The sequence below is a fragment of the Scylla paramamosain genome, chromosome 3 (genome assembly GCF_035594125.1).
Source record: "Scylla paramamosain isolate STU-SP2022 chromosome 3, ASM3559412v1, whole genome shotgun sequence".
NCBI lineage: Eukaryota > Metazoa > Arthropoda > Malacostraca > Decapoda > Portunidae > Scylla > Scylla paramamosain.
Genome location: NC_087153.1, coordinates 12,507,185 through 12,533,157, shown reverse-complemented (window position 1 = coordinate 12,533,157; position 25,973 = coordinate 12,507,185). Strand labels below are relative to the sequence as shown.

Genomic DNA, 25,973 nt, shown 5'->3' with positions numbered 1-25,973 from the left:
TCCATTCATCCCTGTCAGGTACAACCACTCCTGTGCAGCACAGACATACCATATATTTTGGCAGATAAGACAACTTTCAGATAAGATGACCCGAAATTTCAGTCAGAATTTAATGGTTTTAACTGATATTGGTGGCATAAGATGACACTCAAACTACCAAATAATCTTTGGTGAAGTATGGGTCAGTGAGCACCAGACAATTGAGACGGTAATATAATGTACAATGAATAAAATACCTTGAATGTATTACCAGTAATAAGGTGCCATCATTTTCAAATGCAAAACTAAACCTAAAATAAAATTTCCACCAATTATTTTTTGTACATTTTCATGAGAAACAATGGATGGACGAAGATGCTATAAAATTATAAGCGGTACGATCAGTTTTCCTAAACATAAACAAACCTTTGCCTTGTGCTGCCTGAATATGTTGGGCTGTCGCCTGTAACCTCCTATATATTAAGTTTCTTTTGATTAAATACACCAGTGTTCTTTAATTTTTTTCTCAGTATATTGATTTTGTCCCTATACAACATTGCAAGCTGGAGAGCTTCACCTTACTCTCAGTTTGCTTTCCTTCACCGATTAGCTTGGGGTTCCATGCCTTGAAGACCTTTATATAGCTCCTCCTTCAGCTTTGGGAAAAAACTGGGGAATATTCACACAACCTCTTGCTTTATCCATCTATATATAATGCTAACAGAGGTTTGCAGTTGTATTACATTAAATTTTGTTTACACACTGTGTTTTCAATGGGAATACATTTCAGCACACTCTCTCAAAATGGATTCCTATTTTACTTTGTCAAACTTCCCCAAAAGTCATAATATAAGATTGTTGTTTATTTACAATGGTATTTCGTGTAAAATTTTAAGGTCATTGTTTTTGTATCTGGCATATAAGACAACCCCCTTTTTTTGTCCTTTTTAGGATGATTCAAGTGTCGTCTTATATGCTAAAATGTATGGTACCTCTTGCATCTATCACTCTTCACATTGTCCATCCATCCATCCAATATGTAGTTTCCCTCTAAATCTTACACCTCTCACATTCAATCTAGTTATCTTTTTCACAAATTCCTCTTCTCCCATCCTCTTTACATATCCAAATGGTCATAATGCCCTTTGCTTTGCTTGATCTTTATTACATGTTCTTCTTTTCTTTCTGGTTCCCATGTTCTTTGTTTCAGTGCCTTACAATGATAAATTAATCATCACATCATTGTAAACCAGTACGTCATTCATACACTTGATTTATAAGTTAGAGTTTTGATGCATCCCGGGGTAATGTTACTCATATGTGAAGAAATGTTGCTTATTTGAAATGTTATCATTCTTTATTCCCCCCCCTTTTTTTTTTTTTTTTCAGGAGCAGCATTGTGAACATTTTTTTCTTCCCATTTTTAGGATTTTTCTCTCAACCAGTCTTTTATGATTTGTACATACCTAATTTATTTATTTCCTTAATTTCTGCGTATTATGATATTTATTTCTTCTTTCTTTGTGCTATGTGATTCCCATAGAAGTTTAATTTAATTGTGAAGGCAGTAATCAACTTGCATGTATGTATGTATTGTTTTGTTCTTTTGACTTTGCAGTACATTTTTTTTTTTTTTGTTCTTTTCCAGCCGACATGAACTTCAGAGCCATGTGGATGAAATGCAGACCACTATTGACAACTTGCAGGATTTTCTTACTAATGCTAACCTCAATGTTGATCCCTCAATGCTTCATTCGGTAAGTTTAGGCTGAAATGTTCCTTTAGATTTTGTATACAGATTTAGGATAATTTATCTGGAATTATAATACCTGAAATATCCAAAATCTGTAAATCTTTTCTGTAATGACATCTTTAATTTACTTACATATTCATACCAATACAACACCACTGTTTTAGTATCTTGATCTTATGACATGTTCTAAGAAACTAGAGGGAATAATTGTCCTTGTATTCCATCCTTGAATGCTTTTAATCCTCCCATTCTTCTTTCTCCCCTTTCTCACTTACTCCAGTAATTCTCTTGTGTCTGCAATGTCCACCACACTTATATCAGGGGATGTATGGGAGTGGCTTTTAGCAGCCATTGCCCTTGACATTGCTGCATTATGAAGGGGTATTAGATTTACTTAGGAGGTCCCCTCTGCTATTGGATTGAGAAATGGTTCCTTATTTATTGAGAAGTACAAATTTTCTTTACAGTAGTATGATTCCTACTGTCACACCATTCTTAGTTCTAGCTGGTGAGACATGCCACAATGTTAATTAATAGTGAAACAGAAATTTAGCAGCCCCCAGCTGATCCCCCCTTGAATTGACAATAATGAAAAGCTTGACGAAGGTAAAGAGATTGAATAATCAAAAGACCCTGAGTTAACCTCAACCAAGACTGCAACTTCATAATGACTACAGGAAATGTTGCTCCAAAACATATTTCAGAAAGATGCTGTCAAGATACAGGAACTTTCTGTAATACTGTATACCAAATCATATGCAGGCAAGATCACTGGCAAATTGCAGATGATAAAAATCTAGAGCAAAGACACAAAGAAAGAAAGTACAAACTGACCTGTTGGTATTTATAGGGCTGTTTGTGATAAGCTACTCTGTTTCATCTAATTTAAGGTAGATAAAAAATTATATCTTCAAAACGGTGTCACAGTCAGGGATGTGGAAAACATTAATAACAAGGGGCTGCATGATCAGCAAGTTTTCATAGCTTGCTATTGAGGATCTTAATTTACATTGTAGTTCAGGTAAATGTCTATTAAGTGCATGGTGGTGGTCTGTGGTTGAAATCATACTGTTAGTGAACATGAAAACACAAAATAAGGAAAAGCACTGGCAGCTGTAAGTTCTGAAATATCAAACACTGTAACTAAATGTATTATACTAATTCTATGACTCAGTAGTTCCATGTTAAGTATTCCAGAAGAAAGTAAATGTAGAACTTGAGACCATTGTTTGCTTATATTATTTATACATTTAAATATTACTACTTTATTTAATGGTTTGAAATTTTTTCTCCAGGTGTTTGGCATTGACAGTTACCTGCCGGAACTAGACTCAATGACTACAGTCAGTAGTGGTATGTAATAATTGAGTATCTTTTTTCCCCAGATATCGGGGAGTTTAGAAGAAGTTGTGCCTCTGTTCTGGTGCTCAAAAGGAAACACTTCTGGAGACTTACCTAGTTAGTTACTTTGAAATAATTTTCTAATATGATTCTACTTCTATTTTCAAGATTTTCAACACTATAGGTATATATATTTGAATTATTCACTTATGTTGCAATTTAAGCAGGAGTAGTCAAGAACACCTTTTAGTTCATGCTGCTGGTTAGTATGCATTGCACGCAGATGTGCAGTTAGCTGTGGTAGTACTTAGTAAAGCTGAGTATAAAGTAATGCAGATCAATGACTGGTAGGAAGTGATGATTTCCACAGTATCCAAGTTTTGCCATCCTTGAGTTTCACGCTTAGTCCTAAATTCTTACCATTCTGACTTTCACACATTGTTTCCTTGAGTTTCACACTTTTGTCATGTATGGATCACACATCCCATCACAGTAAAAAAACAGGTATGTGTTAGGTATTTTATACACCTTAACATATGCAGTTCACATACCTGAATATAAACATTCTTTATGCGAATAAACCACTTGTTAGCCATAACTAGTCATGCTGACTTGCATATGAAAGAGGGGGAGAGGAAAGTTGGTGACAGTGCTGGTGCATTGCAAAGGAAAACTTGCAAACAAATGAGAGGTGTCTCATTACTGTGGTGGATGTGATGGCACTGCACTGCCACATCATGTGAGATGTGAGGAAAAAAACACACACACACACACACACACACACACACACACACACACACACACTGCATAGTTTAATGGTTAGCACGCTCGGCTCACAACCAAGAAGGCCCGGGTTCGAATCCTGGGAGCAGTGAGGCAAATGGGCGAGCTTCTTAATGTGTAGCCCCTGTTCACCTAGCAGCAAGTAGGTATGGATGTAACCCGAGGGGTTGTGACCTCGCTGTCCTAGTGTGTGGTGTGTAAGTGGTCTCAGTCCTACCCAAAGATCTGTCACTATGAGCTCTGACCTCTTTCCATAGGGTAACAGTTGGCTGGGTGACCAGCAGACGACCATAGGTGAATCACACACACACACACAGAGAATTAGAAAAAATTGACAATGAAGACAATAATTTGGGATACCAGGGTCACTAGAAGACATGGAAGGAAATTGAAAAAGAGCTATAGTAGGAGGGATTTAAAGAAGTTTAGCTTCTTGCAATGGTGTGTTGGTGTGTGGAATGCTTTGGTTGCAAAAGTTGTCAATACTAAAACCCTACAAGGAATACATATGGAGATATATAGATATGGAGACAGGACAACACGAGCATAGCTCTCTTCCTGTGTGTTAAAACTAGATAAATACAACTAGGTAAACACACACACACACACACACACACACACACACAGTTTCAGGTGCGATGGCACTGCACTGTGGCACTGCTGAATCAGACTGGATGTGAAGACAAAACACACACACACACACACACACACACACACACACAGGTAAATACAACTGCTATGGAAGATAAATTATGGAAAAATTGGAGGAAGACTGCTGGAGTGGATGGAGGAATATCTGGATGATAGAGAGATGAGAACTGTAATACAAAACCAAAATTCATCTTGGCTGAAAGTAACTAGTGGTGTCCCATGGGGGTCAGTGTTTGGACCAATAATGTTTGTAATATATGTGGACCACATAAATGAAGAAATAGATAGTTATATGAACTTATGTGGATGATGCTAAGCTGATGAGAAGGGTAGAAAATGTAAATGACTGTATGGTACTGCAAGATAATTTAAATAAGATAAATAGATGGAGTAAATCTTGGCAAATGAATTCAATTTAATTAAATGTAAAGTAGTGGAGTTAGGTAAGAGTAAGAAAAGAATACAATATCATTATGAGATGGATGGTGTGAAGTTAAAGAAGTCAAAAGAGGAAATGGATTTGGGAGTAACATTTACTGAAAATTTGACTACGGACAGTAGTCAATTAAATTAATGGAGAGACGATGAATTTGTTAAAAAGAGTAAGAATGGCATTCTCATATTTGGATGAAGGAATGATAAAAAAAATTGTTGATTTCCATGATAAGACCAAGATTGGAATATGTGGCAGTGGTGTGGTCTCCTCATACAAAGAGGAATATCATAAAATTAGAAAGAGTACAAAGAGCAGTCACTTAGATGGTTCCAGAGTTGAGTAAGTTGACCTATGAAGAGAGATTAAAAATGTTGGAAATTCCTACCCTTGAAAATAGGAGAGAGAGAGGAGGTTTAATAAATATCTATAGAATGATAAATGGTATGGAAAATATGGACAAAGTTTTTTATAAATTTTGACACACAGAGTGCAAGGGGACACAGTAAGAAGTTGAAGAAAGTTAACTGTAGAAGAGACATCAAGAAGGATAGTTTTCCTCATAGAAGTTTGAATAAATGGAATGAACTCAGTGAAGACATTGTCAATGCCATAACTGTACATGCTTTTAAGACCAAACTGGATAGATATAGAGACAGGATACTATGAGATTACTTCCCTCCCGTAAACCACAACTAGGTAAATACACAGTTTTAGATGCAATGGTGCTGCACTGCTGCATTGCACTGAATGTGAGGACAAAACACACACACACACACACACACACACACACACACACACACACACACACACACACACACACACACACACACACACACACACACACACACACACACACACACACACACACACACACACACACACACACACTAACTCATTCAGTTTTTGATGCAGTGGTGTTGCACTGCCACACTGTCAAATCATGGCAGATGTGAGGGCAAAACACACACTCACAGATCTAGGCTTTGCACCCAGAATAAATAAGCATTTTTACAGCATTCAGCATGGCAAGTTTCGTGATCCTCAGATTTTAGCACTATGTCCTCACAAGAAAGCAATTGGGAAACTTGATAGTGTAGTGTAGTATCATGAAGTTAGACCTGTCATAACCATGCTGTGCATGCAGTCTGTTATCACTGGGGTCAGGGCTGTCATGTGAATCATTAAAATCAGGTGTTGATAAACTGCAGGAATTATATATATATATATATATATATATATATATATATATATATATATATATATATATATATATATATATATATATATATATATATATATATATATATATATATATATATATATAATGATTTATATGGCTTGTATTTTATATTCTGTGAGAGTAACATGTACATGATATTGCAAAAAAAATTCAACTCCTGCTTATCAAAATCTAAGGATTGACTGGTATGTTGAGACATGTTAATCATGAAACTTGTGGAGTCAGTTTATGAAACTCAGAATTTCTATGGAACTCAATCATTATGAATATCTGATGGTGCAGGTACAGGTTGAAGCTGCATTCTACATATGCTTCTTAATATTAATTTATATTTGTAGGAAGAATAAGTTACAGAAAAGATGGTATTCGTGTGATTATAGTATGTTATATATTAATGCAGAATATCCAAACCACTTGAACTCTTTGCAGGTAATGAGTTGTCCATCTACAACCCAAATCTTTTGGACCTGGCTAACAGCATGGAGGAGGAAAATGAGGAGGATCCCTTTTCTTTTCTCAATGACAGTTTTGCTTCAACCTCCAAAACCCCACAAACATCAACATCATCATCATCATCATCATCATCATCATCATCATCATCATCATCATCATCATCATCATCATCATCATCAGCATCATCATCAGCATCATTCACCACCCCTGCCTCTTCTTCCACCTCTGTTAGCAACACCTCTGTGCCCTCAAACAAGTCCACTCGGCCTCCACCACCAAAGCATCTGAAAGTATTGATCAAGGAAGAGCCAGGAGTAGACAGCTCTCTTGAGACTCCTGTTGTATCACCTGTTAACTCCACTTCCTTGTTTAGAGGAAAAAGACAAGCTAATTAAGCTCCCATCATTCATAACTGGAGGAATGAAATTATTGTAGCCACACATACTCTAGGCAACCTGGGACATTTGAGAAAAGAGTGTCAACCATTCTCTTTCACTAGTTATATACAGTAATATAGCAATAGCTACATTATATTCCACTCACAGTACCTAAGATGACTGTGTACAGTACTGCAACTTTCGTGAATATTCAATCACATGTATTGTATTAAAAAAATGGTGATAATAGTCGTATGTACCTGGCATATAAAGGAATGTGAAGTACTAGTTCAGTATACAGCACCCTGCATACAGCATGGTAATATTAAATATTATTAGAGGAACAGTTCATATTTTATAAAGAAATGCTATACAAACAACATACGGGAAAAAATTGTTAGATAGACCTATGGAAAAGTTTCTTCAAAATTTCATGTTAAGTTATAGCACAGCACCACTCCCGCCCACTGTCACCCTGTCATGACCCCAAGCACTTGCAGAGAACCTTGACACCATATCACACTCAGTAGAATCAGTTAGACCTTTATCAGATAATTAAACATTTCAAACAGTCTTGATAAACCTCAAAATGGGAGAAGAAGGAGGCAAATAAGAAGCAGATGGGATAGTGGCAGGTGGAGTCAGTGTTATACAATAACCACTCGTAGCTTTGCATCAGCTCTCTACACACTCACAGGCTGGCATTATGTAACCTATCTCCTGTGTCTAATAATGACAATGAAGCATTGAAAGATGCTGATGATGTGGCCAGCAGAACTGATGAATTTATATGAAGAGTGAGGTGGGAGGGAGCATGAGTTGCTGCACAGCAGGATGATAGTATCATTGCTTAGTGGAAGCTGTGCTTGGATTTGGATGTTAACATGTTTCATTCATTACATCCCAAGAAATAAAGGGTGAAGACTAAAGGAAATCCATTAACTCATTCTTATTTCCTGATACCTGATAGTCAATGCACAGTGCCATCAATGTAGCAGCTGTGTACTTGAAAACAGTGGGTAAAATTGGTGAACTTTTGGTATGAAAATGCATAAAAAAACATAAAGCATTAGCCAGGGAAAGCAGTTGTCAAATCTGCTGGACATGTGCTTTTACCAAGCAATTCCATGCAGGTGTACCCCTGGATTTGAGGAAATTACAGAGTTGCTACCATGCAGTGGCTTGCATATCTACATACATATAAAAAAATAGGTGGAACCATCCATGCCATACACTGTTCCAGAGCATGTTGTGTGTGAGGGTACTGTATTATGAATATATAATTTTCTTAAAAGAATAAATGCTAATAACTCCATACTTTGCTGCCTGTATGTATATATGTAACAATACAGAACAAATATACATTTATCTTTTTTTTTTATTTGATGTTATAAGGGTTCTGTCCTGATGATATAATAGATATTTATAGTGTCTGAAGTATATTTCAGCACTCAAAATTTCAGGGTGTTGTCTTCTGTCTGATTGTAACTTTTATTAAAATAGAAAGAAAAAATAGCATATCCATTGAAAAATTAGGTGGGTGGCTAATGGCTGGTAGAATTCTTCAAACAGCAATTCTTTGAAGACTTAAGATTAAAGAGTCACAACATCTGAACTTGATTAGATGCAAAGTGTTATGTATTTTTTTCTTTCAAAATTTATACATATACACATATTTTTATATGCATATATAGAAATATATAATTCAAAATATTAAAAGATAGCTTGCATAATATGGTTATACATTAAATAACTCCTACATGCACTTCATTCAGTAGCATTGCGAATTTACAAATAAAAAGGAAATTACAAGTGAAGATTCATACTGTGGTGAATGGAGAGGTAGTGCCTGAATTGCTCCCTTGACCAAGCTATCAGTAGACTATTGGATCCAGTAATATTCATTCCTCATACGTAAAATAATACTTTTCTCATCATAACTTTGATTGCATGCATACAAGATTTACTATACTGATATGTATGCAAGACGAGTATGCTTTATACAATATAGCTGATGGTATATATATAACATAATTTGATTTAAGTGATACAGTGTAATAATGTCAATTAAAATTTACTAATATGGTAAAATGATGGATTTGCATCTGCTTTGCAATATCAGATTTTTTAGGCAAAGACTTTCAATTGTGAAAGAAGTAGACAGATACACACCTCTAATATATAGTGAGATGCACTGTCTATTTTTCTCTTTTTTTTTTACACTGAAACAAAATTATATCAACAGCTACACCAGGGAAACAGTAAAAGATGATTGTAACATTTATTTATTTATTTTCCTTTTTAGAAAATAAATATATATTCATACCATGTGAGTATTAATTTCTTTGAGTACAAATATATGTACACAAGTCAACCCATTTCTCTATAATGTTAAACTAAACTCTACTTTCTCAGAAATGAAGTAAAGTGACTTAAGAAGGTTGAATGTGCCAGTAGGAGGGTGAGATAGTTGTGGGGGGAGAGGAGGAAGAAAGGGAAATAATTTTATGTATATGATGACAGTGTCATGCCAATATATTGAAATGGAAAATAATGAGAGGGCTGTGAAAGAGGTATGCAATGAAAGAATTAAAATGAGTGGATAGTGTTGATCATAAATCCATCATTCTCCATTTGAATTTGATATGGCAGTGGTTATGAGACAAATTTATTCTTGGATGTCAAATGGATGAAGGAATGTGGAAGGGAAGAGACTAGGAGTGTGTTTAAGTTGGATAAGAGATGAGCAAAACCAGGGTGAGTGGGAAGAGGTCAGGTGTTGAGGAAGCAAGAGCAAGGAAAGGTTGCGAGGCAGAAGTGCAGAACCATCAGGGTGTGTTGGAATGGAAGAAAATGCCAAGACTAATGTGAAAGAGAAATTAGGATGAGAAGTGTCAGTGTTTGTGAGTGCACTGGGGCATGGTATTAGAAAAGACGAAAGCCTTCTTGGACTGCGTTTGTATCAGGTCTGTGATGTGCCTATCAGAAATTCAAATGGAGACTGATGGATTTATAATAGATAAACACTATCCACTCATTTTAATTCCTTTATTGCATTAATTCATTACATTCCTTCTATCTCCCTTTTTCATAAAGCTGACAACTTTAGTTTGTCTAGTGTTTCCTCACAGAGCATCTCTTACATTTGTTATAATTTTCATGGATAATCTTTGTATCTTCTTTAGATTTTGAGCCTTCTCATATCTGGTGACCACACCAAGTCACATATTTCAGCTTGCACATGTTAGTCACCAGTTTTTTGTAACTGGATTGCACTGATACTTATATGTGCATCTGTGACATGTTTGTATTGAACAGAGGCAAACAATTAGTTGGTTCCTCAAAACTCCCTCATATCAAAAAAACAAATGTCTATTCTATTTTATTTAATACATATGCATCATTTATGTGTTGCCATTTTTACGGTAAAAATACACTTTTTACAAGCACTGGGAACAGTCTTAACAGCTCAGGACATGTCCACCTTTGGATCTGTAAGCAAATAAAAACACATTTTAAATACAAGTCAAATTTTGGATGAAAACTACTTTTTCATCTCTGCCAACATACCTTACCCTTACTAAGAGGGTAGCCGAGATCCACACACACACACACACACACACACACACACACACACACACACGTGCGAGGCTAATCAATACAATACAAATAAGTAGTTGCAATACAAGTTTTCACACAAATGCTGGATATACTACTTGAAACATATGATTAAGAGCCTGACTTACCACTCCTAAACTAATAAACTAACAAACATGGTTTGATAAATAAATGCAACATTAGCAATAGTCTGTGCCAAAGTGTATTAATTAAGAACTCAGGAAACCATGTCCTCACCTTCAAATTTGAAATCAGGAAACTTAGTCATATCAACTCCTGCTCCACCTCCATACTGTCGAGCCACTTTGTCCAGTTCCTGCTGCATCTGTTTCTCAATGGCAGGTGTGGCATCCACCAGCTTCCCCCCAGTGGTCCTGTAAGAATGTCTATAATTATTGATGTCTTACATACTCATCATGTGATGAATAACAAAGGCTTATGGCTGAATGAGATTGTTAGTATACACTGGACAGGTAACGCAGCAAATAGTATTAAAGAATCTCTAAATTATCAAAATTATTACTGTCTTTAAAATATAAATCAACTAAACCATAGCCAGGGGGTTGGGTAGCTCTGTGCTCGGGACTCAGCTGGAACAGAGTTCAACTCTTGTCTGTGGCAATTTCATGCACTTTTCCATAACCCTAACTGAAGTATATTGTCTTAGCTACTAGCTTATTTAATTATCAAATTTTAATCTCAATTATAAAACTTTGAAAATTATCATGCATACTAAGATTGTTTTTGAAAGCTTGTTATTTAAACTATCGTCTCTTTTGAAATATGACAGTAATATAATCTATTTCGTCAGTGTACTGTTTTTGTGTTGTACTAGAATGGAAATGCCAATGAATTCTAGATAATGCCTGCACTCAAAAAGTTCTATATTTGCATGTTTCTAGATTTCAGAATTGAAGGTAAAATTTTCTGATACTATTTCCTTTAATAAACAATAGATTTGATATTAGTTCACAAAATACATGTACAGAGCATCGCACAAACAAACAGGAGCAATTCATTACATACTTGCTCTTCTGGTTGTATTCATGAATTTTGTCGACAAAGAGCTGTTGGATGGGATCGGCCACCTTCTTCATTAGGACGGCAGACACTCCATAGTTGCGACGGAGTACTACCTGTAGGGCCCGGCCCTCGGGAATAATCCTGGTCACAATCATCCTAGGAAAAGGAAAAATATGACATAAAACAATGAGACAATATATAAGCAACAATGCACTGAGTAAGATGACATTAAAACATAGAGGCAATAAGTATACAGACCATTAATGAGATGCAGGTAAGAAAATAATATAAGCAATGACAAAACGAGACAATATAGAGGCAATGAAAGACACTGCCTGAAGACAATACGGAGGCAGTCGAAGATAGCGCCAGAGGACAATATAGAAGCAACCATGTATAGGGCAAGATACAGAAACGACAATACTCAAACAAGACATGGATATACAGACAATTATATATAGGGGCAAGACAACAGTATACGGACAACGATATAGACAATATAAGGGGTTATAAGCAATATACATGCAAACCAAATACAGGCCAAAACAATGTTATACAAAGGCCACAAACCCACAAGATCACACAGGACAAAAGGATAAAAAAAAAAAAAATCAAGAGACAAAACCAACAATAAACCAATACAATATCGATGTACACATAAATCAGCTGATCACAAACCCTTTAAATTTTAACCTACCGGGAACCCTAAGCTAAATTTAATATATTCAAGGCAAATACCTTATGCTGATGATGAATCTATAGGGTGTGTATTTACTGCTGTTTATGTCTAGGAAGGGGTAGAAATAGCGAACCTTGCTGAGGGTGGATGGTGGGAAAGTAGCCGGTGAGTGTTGATGCTGCCCTCTGCTGGCTCTACTCGTCTCTCTTTAAGTAATGTAAAGTTGTATAAAGTAAGGACTGGTAGTGTGATGTGATTAAAAAGAGAGAAAAAAAAAATAATAATGCAATATAATCTGTTAAGTTTGAATAATATATATATATATATATATATATATATATATATATATATATATATATATATATATATATATATATATATATATATATATATATATATATATATATATATATATATATATATATATATATATATATATATTACTTTATCATTCTTATACCGCGTGTTTTAAATGTAATTGTAGTAAGAAAAATAATACTCATTGTATGGTCCTTCTCCCGTCCCCTTTTTTTCCTAAGAGTGAAAATGGTGTGTGTGTGTGTGTGTGTGTGTGTGTGTGTGTGTGTGATATTTTGTCTAGGCTACCCTGTGTAGGATTAACAATCTGGTATATAAAGATAGATAGATAGATAGATAGATAGATAGATAGATAGATATATAGATAGATAGATAGATAGACTAATTGATTGATTGATAGTCATATACGGTCAAGTATGCTTTAACGCCGTTTTCCGTTTGTCTTAAATAAGGTAGTGGTATATGGGCTCAGGATCGGATCATAAAGAGGAACCAACATCCACAGGCACGCCAGTCACATGACGGAATTCAAACAAACATCAGTCATAATAATCACAAAGAGTGGTACCTAAATGTTTTTGTAGAGTAGACTTGAATGTTGGATAAGGTGACCAGAGTCCCGCTTTTAGGCGGGTCTGTGAATGTGAGTGTGTACGAGTATGTGTGTGGGAACGTGCTGGAGGGGAGGCTGGTTGTCTGGTTCCATCCAGGGTGAGGATCGGGCAGCAAGTCTCACTCCTCCTTTACCTCCTTATTCAGTATGATCGTCCCTTCCAGCCCCTCACACCCAACAAGAGGCCAACGTTAACAAGAGAACGCTATCCACCATCCACCAGATACTGGCATCAGAGGGGTTCTGAAGGGAGGATAAGGTCTCCTCCTTCCGTGGCAGTGTCTGGTGAATTGTGTGAAGTGGTTCATCAAAATTCTACGTTCAGGACTTAACTGTAAAGGAGAAGACACCTACCCTCCACCATGCCCCAGACACTTCCATGCGAGGGAGCTCTTTTCGGGTGTAGAATGCGCATTCCATGGCAGTGGCTGGAGAGTTGTCAAAATTTCCTTCCTGAGGACTTCTTGTTCAATGTGAGGGACTGGATGGTTGCACAGCCACTGTCCCTGCTGGCCTGGGATGGCTGCTTAAGGGAAGAAATAATTCATCCTTGCCAAGGAAACTTACTCCAACATCGCTTCGTTGTCGTAAGGCGACAACCACTTCGTTATCGTGAAATTCGCTTCGTTATTGCGATTCCCGCTTCGTTATCGTGAAACTTGCTTCATTATCATGAAATCCGTTTTGTTATCGTGAAATTTCGTTATCGTGAAATCCGCTTTGTTATGGCGACACCGGCATCGTCATCGTTTATTTATTCATATATCTATCTATGCACTTGGTTTTCTATATTTTTTTTTTTCTATCCAGTTTATCTTTTATTCGTTTATTTTGCCTGACTGGAAGCCTCACCCTGCAGCTCACACAGACTCACCTGTCCTAGGCGTACCTACACCTGCTCTCTCTGTGTGTGTCAGCCTCTCATAACGTAAAAAAAAAAAAAAAAAAAAAAAATGAAGCCGTATAACGAAAACTGCATCTTATTATGTTATCGTGTGTGTGTGTGTGTGTGTGTGTGTGTGTGTGTGTGTTCGTCAGTCATTGGACCATATTGTGAAACATTTGTGGCCGCATCCTGATTACTTTCAGAAAACTTTAGGAAGTCTAGCTGAAGCGACAGATTTTTAAGGATGTTTTTCTTTTATGGTTCTTGTGATAGATAAAAAGAAAAATTCTACATTATTAACAGGAGAAATACTTAAGAACCAGGCTAATATCTCTGTGGCCTTCGACAATATACGTGGTGAGAGAGCAGAAAGTTTCTCAATATGGGACTGTGTAGAGTTGAAGGAATGCCACTGGGAGAACTTCTCATTGTACTACATCTGGACTCCAATCATTCGCAAACTGTGCGCCGTGGCTATCACCAAAGTGCTCCGCCAAACTTCTTTAGATATGTAGGTGTGTCTTCTTCTAGTCGGCTTGCGCTACATTGACTATAGGCTCAGTGCGCCGTCGAAGTCCAAGATGCAGAGCGCCATTTCGATAATCACTTTACTTTAGCTTTCATTTATATCGAGAGAGAGAGAGAGAGAGAGAGAGAGAGAGAGAGAGAGAGAGAGAGAGAGAGAGAGAGAGAGAGAGATACAACAGAAATTTTTTATTGCACTTCTGTGTACTATTATATAGTTCATAGTCTCACAGGAAAGTCAGTTGCGATGTTTGAAAATAAATAAATTTTATGAAAGAAAATGTTCTCATCAACCCATGTTGATGAGTTGAGTGCCATGTTTATTGGTAGTGCTTGAAGAGAGCACTACCAATAAACATGGCTATGATGATGGAAGGATGAGTGACAAGTAGTATTTTTATTAAATGACTTTAGACGGTTCAGTGTGATGGAAATATTGGGAATGGGAGAGTTAGGAAAAGAGAAAGTAATGAAACATCAGAAAATGAAATGTGTGACACAGTGAAAGTGAGGTCATTATATATATATATATATATATATATATATATATATATATATATATATATATATATATATATATATATATATATATATATATATATATATATATATATATATATATATATATATATATATATAGTTCCCAAAAATCTAGTCGCATTAATGTTGGAAGGGAAAAAACCATATACAACATCTGATAAGGAATTTCACATTGAAATAATTTTTACAGACTTATTGCTTTATTCATAATGTATACGTGAACGGCGACCTCATGCATGTTAGCGAGTTCATTATTAATCACTGATCGATCTGTTTACATATATGTGGGCTTCCCTTCACCTGTAACATATTCATGCTGGCGGCTTCGGCTATTAGGTTATATGCAAAGAGCAGCATTGTTATGTCAGTGTTAATGTCCACAGCATATGATAACACGAGAAAGTCGTCACACTTTCAAGTTTTACCATTACCACAAGCTTTCTATATATATATATATATATATATATATATATATATATATATATATATATATATATATATATATATATATATATATATATATATAGATAGATAGATAGATAGATAGATAGATAGATAGATAGAGAGAGAGAGAGAGAGAGAGAGAGAGAGAGAGAGAGAGAGAGAGAGAGAGAGAGAGAGAGAGAGAGAGAGAGAGAGAGAGAGAGAGTGTTGGATGCGATTTTGTGATAACTAATTTCCCCCTGTCAAATTTTAGCACGCAACACCGTCCTCATTTACAAAACATTTTAATTGAGATTGTGAAATTGACTCAGGAGGTTGACCCAGCCTGTGACATGCGTCGGAGTCACCCAGGATCATCCAAGTTCCAAAGGTCAGCGGGTCAATGTATTCCGATGGTGTGGATTCATAAGGTCCATTTCCCTTTTTCCCAAATAATGTTTCCAAATTACTGTCACCTAAATTAGCTGTTATTTTTCGTATTTTGATTAGGAAAGGTTCTTATCCTGTTTGTTGACGCATTGCTAATGTTACGCCAATTCCAAAAGGATCCTCATTTACCAGCTCTCTCAATGATTATAGGCCAATTTCCATCGCTCCTATTCTTTCGAAAGTGTTTGAGCGATTACTTGCCAAACGTCTCTCCTCTTTCTTGAATAATCACAATTTGCTGCCTTCTACCCAGTTTGGTTTCATGAAAAATCTTGGCACATGTGATGCACTTCTGAGTCTGATCTTGGTGCATCATGTTCAAGCCTGTCTGGATTTTGGGTCGGAGACAACTTGTTTATTTGTAATTTTCTTTTGCATTTGATGTAGTTAAGCTTCTCTTTAGTTGTTAATAATTTGTTTCTAAATATCTTATCTGATTTTTTTTTTTTTTACCTGATAGGCGCCAGCGCGTTGGTATAGATTATTTCAGTAGTTCCTCTCGTGTCACGTTCCCCAAGGCAGTGTTCTTGGGCCTTTCCTTTTTACTTTTATACTAGTGATATGTGGCATGGGATTTTTCCCCATTTGAGGGCTTATGTTGATGGCACTTCTTTATTCATATTCTTGATCCTTCAAGTGGGTCTCTTGCAGCCACTCAGTTGAATTCTGACCTTGAGCTGATTTTCTCTTGTTGTTAGCCTTGGGGTTTGAAATTACGTAAGTCATGCCAAGATCAATAGCATTATCTTTAGTTGTTCGAGGACTCCCAATTCCCCTTATCCGGATATCAGAATCAACAATCAAGTAATCAGCTCCTGTAATTCCTTAAAACTTCTTGTTATAATGTTGGACTCCAAACTGACTTTTGAAAATCACATTAGGATAACGTCTTCTCTAGTTTCCCAGAAGATTGGGTTGTTGAGGAAATGCAGAGGCATTTTTAATGATGATAAAATTGCTTTCAATAGTTTCTCTTCCTTCATTTTACCCTTTGAGTTTGGATGTCAGCTGCTCCATCTCATTTAAAACTTCTGGATCGCTTGATAAAGTTTTTACTATCTAATCTCTACATGGAGTTTCATCATCGTCGAATGGTTGGTGCAATAGCCATGTTTTTTTTTTTTTTTTTTTTTTTCAAAATTGTCAATAATAATGAACATCCTCTTCGTTATGTTTCAATGAGCGTGGTTTTCAGCTTTTTTTTTTTTTTTCGTGCAACCAACCAAATTTTTCTGTACATTTATTTCCAGTTTGACTAAAGTGTAGGATCTACTTCCTGATGAAATTGTTTCTGAAGTTGCCTTAGATGAAAAGTTAACACCTTTATGTTAACTTACCAAGTATTTCCTTCTTTTCTTTTATTTTACCTTTTCTCTTGATTTTTCACATCCATGTTTGTTCATTGGGGGCATCCTACTTGGCTCTATATCAGTTTTATAATCTTCCTCTGATTCCTTTTCGTGGATTTTCACAACAACAACAACAACAACAACAACAACAACAATAACAACAAAAACAACAACAACAACAACAATAATAATAATAATAATAATAATAATAATAATAATAATAATAATAATAATAACTAATAATAATCCTTAGCTCTTGTCTCGTGCTGACCTCGACTTGCCTACGTTTTCTATGGTGGTGGTAGACGTGTGTTCCACGTTTGGTAGAGAGCGGCACACGCTAAGCATATAAAAAAATGGGCTGGGACAAATTGACTTATTGGTGTCACACGTGCATCTCTCCTCCTCATTCGCACCCATAATAGCAATGACCAGTCTTCAATGTCAGCATTGTGTCTTTGATGATGCGTAATCGGCTTTTTCTCGGGGTGAGACATTGCTCTGTTCTTGCTGTGGTATTTGTAGTGATGGGTACGAGGCAGACAAGCCACTAAGATATCATTCAATTATGGATTTTTCACATGTTGGGTTTGAATAGTGTCGATATAGTAAGACGCGAAACGTACAGAACCTCATATGAAAATTCGTGTAAAGAGGCAGTGAGGAATGATCTTTTCACAGCCACGGTGGTGGCATCCATACTGGATTAGAATCTAACTGCCTTCGCAGAGAAGCTAGAAGCCAAGGAATAAAGATAGTGGAATGCCAACCACTACCGTGGTTGTGAAAAAAAAAAAAAAATCATTGACTCTTATAAGTTCTCGTTTGAAGTTCTGGAAGTTTAGCGTTTTTAAATCTCCGTGACTTGCATGCCTCTCACTCATCACTACAAGCACTACAACATTAAGATAACAAAATGTTTCTACGTTCCGGGAATAGGAAAGATCATACGTCATCAAAACACAATGAACACCGCCACTGATAATCTCACAATACTGGTCGTTGTTACTATGGGCGTGAGTGAAGAGATGTAAGTACTTGAGATGCCAATAAATCAGTATGTCCCTGTCCATGTTTTATGCTTGCTGAAAGTAGTAACGTGTGCCGCAGCGACGCAACATCGGTGTTTGTTGATTGTGTTATAAATATGGATTAATTTTGATTCCGAAAAAATAGAGTGTATGTTTCCACATCATTAATTTCAGTTCCATATAATTAATGTTAACTATCATTACATATGTCCCAGCTGTCACAAATGAGACCAGAGGCGTCAAAAGCATTCAGAGAACAGCTGATCTCCATCCTGAACATGTATATCACCCCACTGCACAGGGTAAGATAATGCTCTCTCTCTCTCTCTCTCTCTCTCTCTTAAGTAGGCATCATTTATAAATTTATGTATCCATTCCATGTTCTTTCACGGTTCCAAAGAACAATGTTCAACGAATTCGTCGCACATTGTCAGAGAAGAAAAATGACGCGTCATCACTCAACACGTTCACGCTTACGAAAATGTTTGTGTAATGACAAGTCTCATGTTAAGAGCCGCCCTCGTTATGCTGTTACAAAAGAAATAAAGAATTATGCAACCAGCCTATTTGGGTGGTGTGCAAGAAGTCTCAAGCTATTGGTGGAGGAATGGGAGTGACACACAGAGTCGCTGTGATTGGTGCGGCGGGGAGTGAGGGGCGGGGCTACACCTCCAAGCTTCCCAGAGAGGTGATCACACCGTCACAAAATTGACATGCGTGGACGTGACTGAGAGCATGTTACGAACCATTCGTTCGTCTGCAGTGCTTAGACGTCTGACGGGAAGCAGGATGGCGTTGTTCAATGAGGAAAAGATTATTGGGGATGTCGTCAAACCGATGTCCATAGACATAGGAGGTGAGTGACAGCAGCGGTATCCTGATCCTAGCCGCTACATTTGGATTTAGGGAGTGATGTAACTTTACGCGGATCCTGTGCGGCAAACCCTCTGCAAGAATATACCTGGCATAACAAATGCCCAGAGTAATAGATTCATATACTGTTCAATTTGCTCTGTGTCAATCATCCTTAAGTTTCCAGTGAATATTGTCTTTTCAGTTTTCCGTGGTATATATAATTTTTCTTTGCCCCATACATTATATAATTATATAATGTCTATCTTGCGATAGGGAAATAAACGTGCACTTGCATACGAGACTTCAGTATTTTCTTATTTCTTTCCCAGTGCAAAAGTTTAGGAGCAGGAAAGCTGGATTTAAGCATGGGGGAGGCAAAATTTATGTTATCTAACACTACCTGAGGGGAGGCAGACATCGCCCCCACCCACTGGACTTCCTGAAAGTCATAGGTTACTAACTGGCATGTATCTGTCTCTTAGCTACATAACAGTGAGTTTTCAAAATTAAATCTAATTGCAGTTTCATACAGCATTTTTCTTTCCCTTTACCAGAATACACAGTAAACTTGGGGACATAATTGGAAAGAAATTTTTTGGTGGGGATAGTAGATATTTACTTTCTAACACTAACCCACAAAATTCACTCTAACTGCTTTATGTGAGTTTCTGGCTGCATGACAGTAGGGATATTTCAGAACTAAATCTGAACAAGTGTTTAAACTCCGCAAACCATATAAGGGCAAGAACGAATTATAAATGGAAATTGCTGACCGATGTATTTATTCTTTAAGCTATTCAGAGCAAACCTTCACAGCTCTCTATATTTCAGGGATGCGCAAACCATATAAGGGCAAGAACGAAGCATTTCTTGAAGAAGATCTGGTGGCAAAAGAACCTTTTGGTCAGTTCAAGGAGTGGTTCGATGAGGCGTGCAACACCCCTGGGATTATTGAAGCGAATGCCATGTGCCTAGCCACTGCAACTAAGTGAGTTCAGGAAGAATTCACTGCGAAATTAAATTCAATTTGTAAGTTTAGTAGAGTGTGGCATCATGCATCACTATAGTTTTATTTATTTATTTAATGTTTATTTTTTATAATTTACTATTTTCTTCAGAGAGGGTAAACCATCATCCCGCATGGTGCTCCTTAAGGGCTACGGAAAGGAGGGCTTTCGCTTCTTCACAAACTACACCAGCAGAAAGGGCCAAGAGCTGGTGAGTTACAGATTCAGGTGTAGTAGCTTGGTATGTGGTCAGTTTTTTAATGTCTGGAAAATATGCTATGAAATGATAACTCTATTTGCTATACAGTAAAGATTTAAGTTGCTGTTACTTTACAAATATATTTCAAACTTGCTTGGATTTCATTCTTCAACAAAATATATTAAACACTTCCAAGATGTGGAAGGTGATGAGTGTTCTTTACATTGTTAGCATCTCTATCAATTAAGTGTAATCGTAGGTTGAGCTTTTATTTATTTTGTATATGAAGAATTTTGCATTTGCATTGGTATAATATGTTTAAGATTTGTTTCATATGTATGTTATTAAGTGCTGGCTAATTTTGTAACATTTTTTTTTCTTTGTGAGCCTTCTGTGAGCTTATCAGGAGGTGCTTTTGTGTAGGTACAGGAGCTACCTTGTGTAAGTTCAGGAGCAATTTTGTGTAGGTCATCTGGCATTGTGCAGCCTCACTTTTTTCCTGTTTTAACTCATTCTCAAGCTCAGAGTTTCATATTTTTTCCATAATATTTAAAGTTATTAGTTCTTATGTGTGGTTTTATGCCACAAACTGTCAAGTTACGTATGATTTTTCTTTATGTGATTTCTTTGATTTCAGACAGAAAATCCTCTTGCCAGTGTAGTTTTCTATTGGTCCTACAATGGAGAGGATAGATCATGGTCAAGGCAGGTAATAACTGGAAATGATCTCAACACAAAAGGTTGTAAGCTCCTGTTGCTTCAAGAACACGTTTTCTGAAGATAATACTGTATATTGACTGCCTTTGTGGATTTATCACTACACATCAGACAGTTATGTAATACAAGAAGAATTTCACAATTCTTGAATGTACCAACCCTCTCATCAGTTAATTACACATAACTGCATCATGATGTATATTTATGTGTCATAATTTCTGAAACTTCAGAGATAATTTAACAAGTATCATTCATTAGACTTGGCATTCTAGAGAATCTAGCAATCCTCAGCAAGTGCTTACAACTTTTTATGTTCTTTATTTCTAAGCTTTCAGGTGCTCAGCAAAGCAAATGAAATGAAAACCAAGAGTAAATTTTGTTTTGTATAATATTATACAAGTTTCTCATATGTAACTGAACTTTAAAAATGATCATTTGGTGAACATCATTCCTTTGCTTTAGCAGAGCATCAACATTTATTATTTGTAGTGCAGTAATCCTAATGATGTATTTTCTTACAGATTGAAAATCCTCAGGCTTGCCTTTGCTTTTACTGGGAGCCTCTCATGAGATCTGTAAGTTGGAGGGATATTTGAACTACATTGATATAAAATGCTAGATACTGAATAGATTTCAGTGACATTGATAAAACACACAGTATATATAAATTTAATGCAGAATTTTGTTATTCCTTGATGGCTTTTGAATATTAGTATGCATATAATTAGGGAGGATAGAGAAAGTCAAGGCAGGAAAGCTTCATTAAAGATGTGGTGAGAGTTGGAGCTACACAAGGTATATAATAATTAATAGTTTCAATAAGGGGAGAAATTATTTAATATTGATGATACAAATATTGGAAAAAAGTGGCTAAACTTGAAGAAAGAATGCATGTTAATCATTTGCTGTAAATATTTCATCATCATTGTTTAATCATAATTTATAAAGGCATGTTCTGTATTTCTATAGGTCAACCTATATGATCCAGTGACAACCCAGTAAGCCACATGATCATATATAATCCCTTAATTTTTTAATTCTTTCTAACTATTTCATCATGTCTCTCTCAATCTACTTAATAGTATTCTATCATTTGTTTCAAAGAATTGAACATGTTTAATCCAGTCGTTCTCCATCTTTGTACATAGTCAAGTTGTTTCTTTGATTTCCTCAACTCTAAACCAACTCCTTAATTCCTCACTGGTGTAATCACCTCTCATAGTAGCTGTTTACTCTTATTGCACTCTCTGCTCTTTAGTATACTTCAGCCACTACACATCATCACCTTTAATAGACTAAGTTTCATTACCACAAAGTATTGTACTTTTTACCGTGTGATGGGGCAATTATCTATATGGTATCAATTTGAATGCAGGAGGGTAAAATAGGCAAGTTTCAACTAGAGGATCTGGTGCAGATAGCAAAATTGTCTCCATTTGATCTGGGATTCATATCCATAACTTCTCAATCATGAGCCAAGCATCCTAATCACTACACCAAAAAAAAAATTCAGGCAATTTTTTTTTTTCTCAGTGGTTACATTATTGTTATTTGAGTTTTATCTTTGCAGGTGCGTGTGGAGGGCCGTGTGGAGAGAATTGGAGAGGAGAAGTCAACAGAATATTTCCATTCCAGGCCTCGCAGTAGCCAGATAGGTGCTTGTGTCAGCCCTCAGAGTCAGGTGAGCATATTGTCCCAAATAAGTAAAGGAAATAAATGAGTAAATGAAAGTAACTGATGTAATACACATTTGATAATTTCAAGTTATATTCATATGTCAAATATTGATACTCATCCAGTATTAACAGTGCTATAGATATACTTGTGGTTATTTCTCACAGAATTTTCTCCATAACATTTTATTACAAGGGTCAACATAAAAAAAGTAACCAAAGCAATGAAGTATTTCATGTTCAGAATAATCATGGAGAGCATTTTGCAGGTGATAGCTGGCCGTCACATTCTGTTGAGCAAAGACAAGCAGTTGCAAGAAGAATATAAAGATGTAAAAAGTGTAATTCCTAAACCAGAATGTTGGTGAGTAAATATTTTGTCACAATAATCTCCTATGTTATCTATAATTGTAGTTAAGAGTTTATATGCAGGTAAGCTAAATTATTGCTTGCATAATGGATAGTACTGTGTAGTGTATCCTAGCAACAATCTTTCAGTCTTGGTGCTTTTGGTTTACTCAAGATAATATTTTACAAATCATCTGAGTGATCTGATTTACATTGTGGCAGAAGCAATGAGTCACCACAGGAAGGTTGTGTAACACTTGAGATGCCATTCATGATGCCCTGCTTAATTTTGTTGGCCCAAATGTTTTATTAGGATTTCTTCCTTATAAATTACTGAAAGACAAAAGTAGGGAGTTGGTGAGGCAAGCTCCCTTTGTAGTGCTTCTTAATACCTTCCCCATTTCCAGAGTGGTAATGAATGTGAACTCATTTAGGAAGCTTCTTGGCCTGTACTTTCCAGCCATTTTATTAAGTGCTGGCCTTGTAATGTCTATAAGAATTTTATACTTCCATAATTTTTTTTATTATATTTGAGAGATATAAGAGTTTTTAGTAACAAAAATGAATTTTTAGGGTCATAAATATTTTATAGTTTTTCTAAGACCCAGCACTGTGATGTCATAAAAAAAAAAAAAAAAAAAATGTACCAGTAACATTTTCAGTCTAAAGCAGATTGCTGCAATATCACAGGACTGATCCTAAGGTAAACATCCAAAAATTAAAGGCTAAAGAGAACCACTGAACAGACATAAGAATAATACTACTACTATATATGTGAAATATGAGTAATACTACTATTATATATGTGAAATAATAAATGTAAGAGATTTTGAACAAACAGTTCGGATGATAAATTAGAAAGTATGTAAAGCTGGAAAAACTACAATTGAAGTATTTTGATATCATAATTTTTAGTAATAACTGAATTCTTGCTTTTCAGGGGAGGATTCCTGATTGTACCTGATAGCATAGAATTCTGGCAGGGACAGACAAACAGGATACACGACAGGATTCGGTTTAGGAAACTTGGAGAGGATGAAATTTTAGATGAAACTTTGACTAAGAAAGGAGAAAATGGATGGGTATATGAACGTCTTGCTCCTTAATTAACCTATGAGCAGCAACAAACTTCTGACCTCTCAGTGTTGTGTGGATGTGTAGCCAGTATTATGACCCTTGTGAAACATGTTCATTTGTATGTACATGTAAGTATAGGAGAGACTGCATTGCGTCTGTGCATGTGGTGCAGTAAATGTTATTACTGAAAGCACCTTAGCCAGTAATTATGCAGGTGGTGAAAATGTGACAGCTGGGCATTCATTTGAATCTGCTTATTTATATTTACATGACATAAATTTGTCTTTTAACAATTTACAGATCTATTTAATTAACAGCACAGTGTTACTAAGTTCTAGTTTTATTTAGTTTTCTCTGTATGATATTTTCACAGAATTTCTGTGACACCTTTCAAAGAAATTTCATGGAGTAAATTTGAAAGCCTCACTCATGCGAGTATATGGTGGTACATTAGCACCACCTTTGAGGTATGTGACAACACTCAAGCTAAGTGGTTATTGAATCAAAACCTGCATCATAATTTTCAAAATCAGTCAGTCCAGCTGGCCCTTTACCTGATATTTGTTCTCACTGTCCTACAACTCCAGACAGCTCTTCTATAATCATAAAGCAAAATACCAGTACAGTTACATTACATGAATGATGGAACATAACACATGAACACAAGCTCAGACACAAAATGTTTTCTCTATAATACCAGCCATTTATACACATGTGGGTTATGAATTAAAAAACTACTTTCAATACTAAATAAACATAAAAAAACACATATACATGCAGCAGGTGACCCTGCAATGAGAGAACAAACCAGGTCACTTGCCTACCTTGTGTATGGGCAGCTGGCCCACATGGTGGGTGAGTGGCTGAGGCAGGGTGTGTCTGCTGCTTTGTGCTGATGGTATGACTGTGCCTGGGTGGTGACTGACAATATCAGTAGTGCACTTACTGACACTAGCACTAGTATCACTTTCTTTATGTGGGATTATTTAGATTATTCTGGATGCCATGTATAGGCATCCCCATGCTGACCTGATAGAAAAAAAAATGAATAAAGAATGGTTTTGCCATAATGAAATACATCTAGGCTAGTGTTACTTGTCAGCTTCTCTGCCTAACACCTTATCATTATGACCGTGTTGCATTGCAGTACTATGCTAGTGTAATGATGAAACTGATCACCAAATACCTTGCTAATCTTAATGTGTATGAACATTTTATCACTTGTGGTCACCATCAGACAAATGTATATCTAGGTTGTGTGTTAATTTAATTTACAGTTGGACCTTGCATTGCTTTGTTGTTTGTATCCAGTGTGGTTAGCTAGAAGTAATGAATGGACAGGTAATGCCAAACTGGCTGGAATCATCAAATCTGTGATGTGTTCCCACGTTGATTATTTACTGTGTTGATTCAAATTGGTGACTGAGCTATTATTAATTAAGTGCCAATTTCAAGAGTTTTATTTGTAGAGCTCTAGTGGAAGGCAAACACTTGCCTACAATGGTTCTCAGGTCCGTGATATCATGCATCAGGAGTCTTCCAAACGCTATGGTAAAGTTTGTAAGTATGTAAGTGGATGTATTATTATTTTTACTGTTATTTTAACACAATACATTATTCACCTATTTT

The 25,973-nt window shown here is 36.1% G+C and overlaps 3 protein-coding genes across 16 annotated transcripts in view; 2 read left to right on the top strand and 1 right to left on the bottom strand.

The window, feature by feature from the left end:
• LOC135115766 (heat shock factor protein-like) overlaps positions 1 to 9,339 on the top strand; it is a 21,079-nt gene extending 11,740 nt beyond the window's left edge. For 3 of the 6 annotated variants that reach the window (XM_064032789.1, XM_064032810.1, XM_064032797.1), the window contains 3 exons: positions 1,628 to 1,736; positions 3,028 to 3,085; positions 6,613 to 9,339. In XM_064032789.1, the coding sequence (XP_063888859.1) occupies positions 1,628 to 1,736; positions 3,028 to 3,085; positions 6,613 to 7,031 (586 nt within the window). In that variant the 3' untranslated portion in view covers positions 7,032 to 9,339. Of the gene's footprint in view, positions 1 to 1,627; positions 1,737 to 3,027; positions 3,086 to 3,117; positions 3,191 to 6,612 lie in introns of all 6 variants that reach the window. The other 3 variants (XM_064032804.1, XM_064032792.1, XM_064032787.1) reach the window with 1 other exon arrangement.
• Positions 9,289 to 18,525, bottom strand: LOC135115848 (ATP synthase-coupling factor 6, mitochondrial-like). Of its 5 annotated transcripts, XM_064032885.1 has the most exons (6): positions 18,476 to 18,525; positions 17,709 to 17,777; positions 12,393 to 12,539; positions 11,658 to 11,810; positions 10,869 to 11,017; positions 9,289 to 10,505 (listed from the first exon to the last, which is right to left on the bottom strand). In XM_064032885.1, the coding sequence occupies exons 1-6, from the start codon at positions 18,508 to 18,510 to the stop codon at positions 10,483 to 10,485; spliced, it is 576 nt and encodes a 191-aa protein (XP_063888955.1). In that variant the 5' UTR covers positions 18,511 to 18,525; the 3' UTR covers positions 9,289 to 10,482. The 5 variants fall into 5 exon arrangements, with proteins under 5 accessions (XP_063888955.1, XP_063888935.1, XP_063888945.1 ...); XM_064032865.1 differs by lacking the exon at positions 18,476 to 18,525 and having other exon boundaries at positions 17,709 to 17,872; XM_064032875.1 differs by lacking the exon at positions 18,476 to 18,525 and having other exon boundaries at positions 10,869 to 11,005; positions 17,709 to 17,872.
• LOC135115821 (pyridoxine/pyridoxamine 5'-phosphate oxidase-like) lies at positions 18,270 to 25,973 on the top strand. 5 transcript variants are annotated; one of them, XM_064032843.1, is made up of 9 exons: positions 18,270 to 18,467; positions 18,684 to 18,770; positions 20,155 to 20,311; positions 20,442 to 20,541; positions 21,167 to 21,238; positions 21,768 to 21,821; positions 22,817 to 22,927; positions 23,189 to 23,283; positions 24,208 to 25,973. In XM_064032843.1, the coding sequence occupies exons 3-9, from the start codon at positions 20,157 to 20,159 to the stop codon at positions 24,371 to 24,373; spliced, it is 753 nt and encodes a 250-aa protein (XP_063888913.1). In that variant the 5' UTR covers positions 18,270 to 18,467; positions 18,684 to 18,770; positions 20,155 to 20,156; the 3' UTR covers positions 24,374 to 25,973. The 5 variants fall into 5 exon arrangements, with proteins under 5 accessions (XP_063888913.1, XP_063888898.1, XP_063888923.1 ...); XM_064032828.1 differs by lacking the exon at positions 18,270 to 18,467 and having other exon boundaries at positions 18,641 to 18,770; XM_064032820.1 differs by lacking the exons at positions 18,270 to 18,467; positions 18,684 to 18,770 and adding an exon at positions 19,115 to 19,324.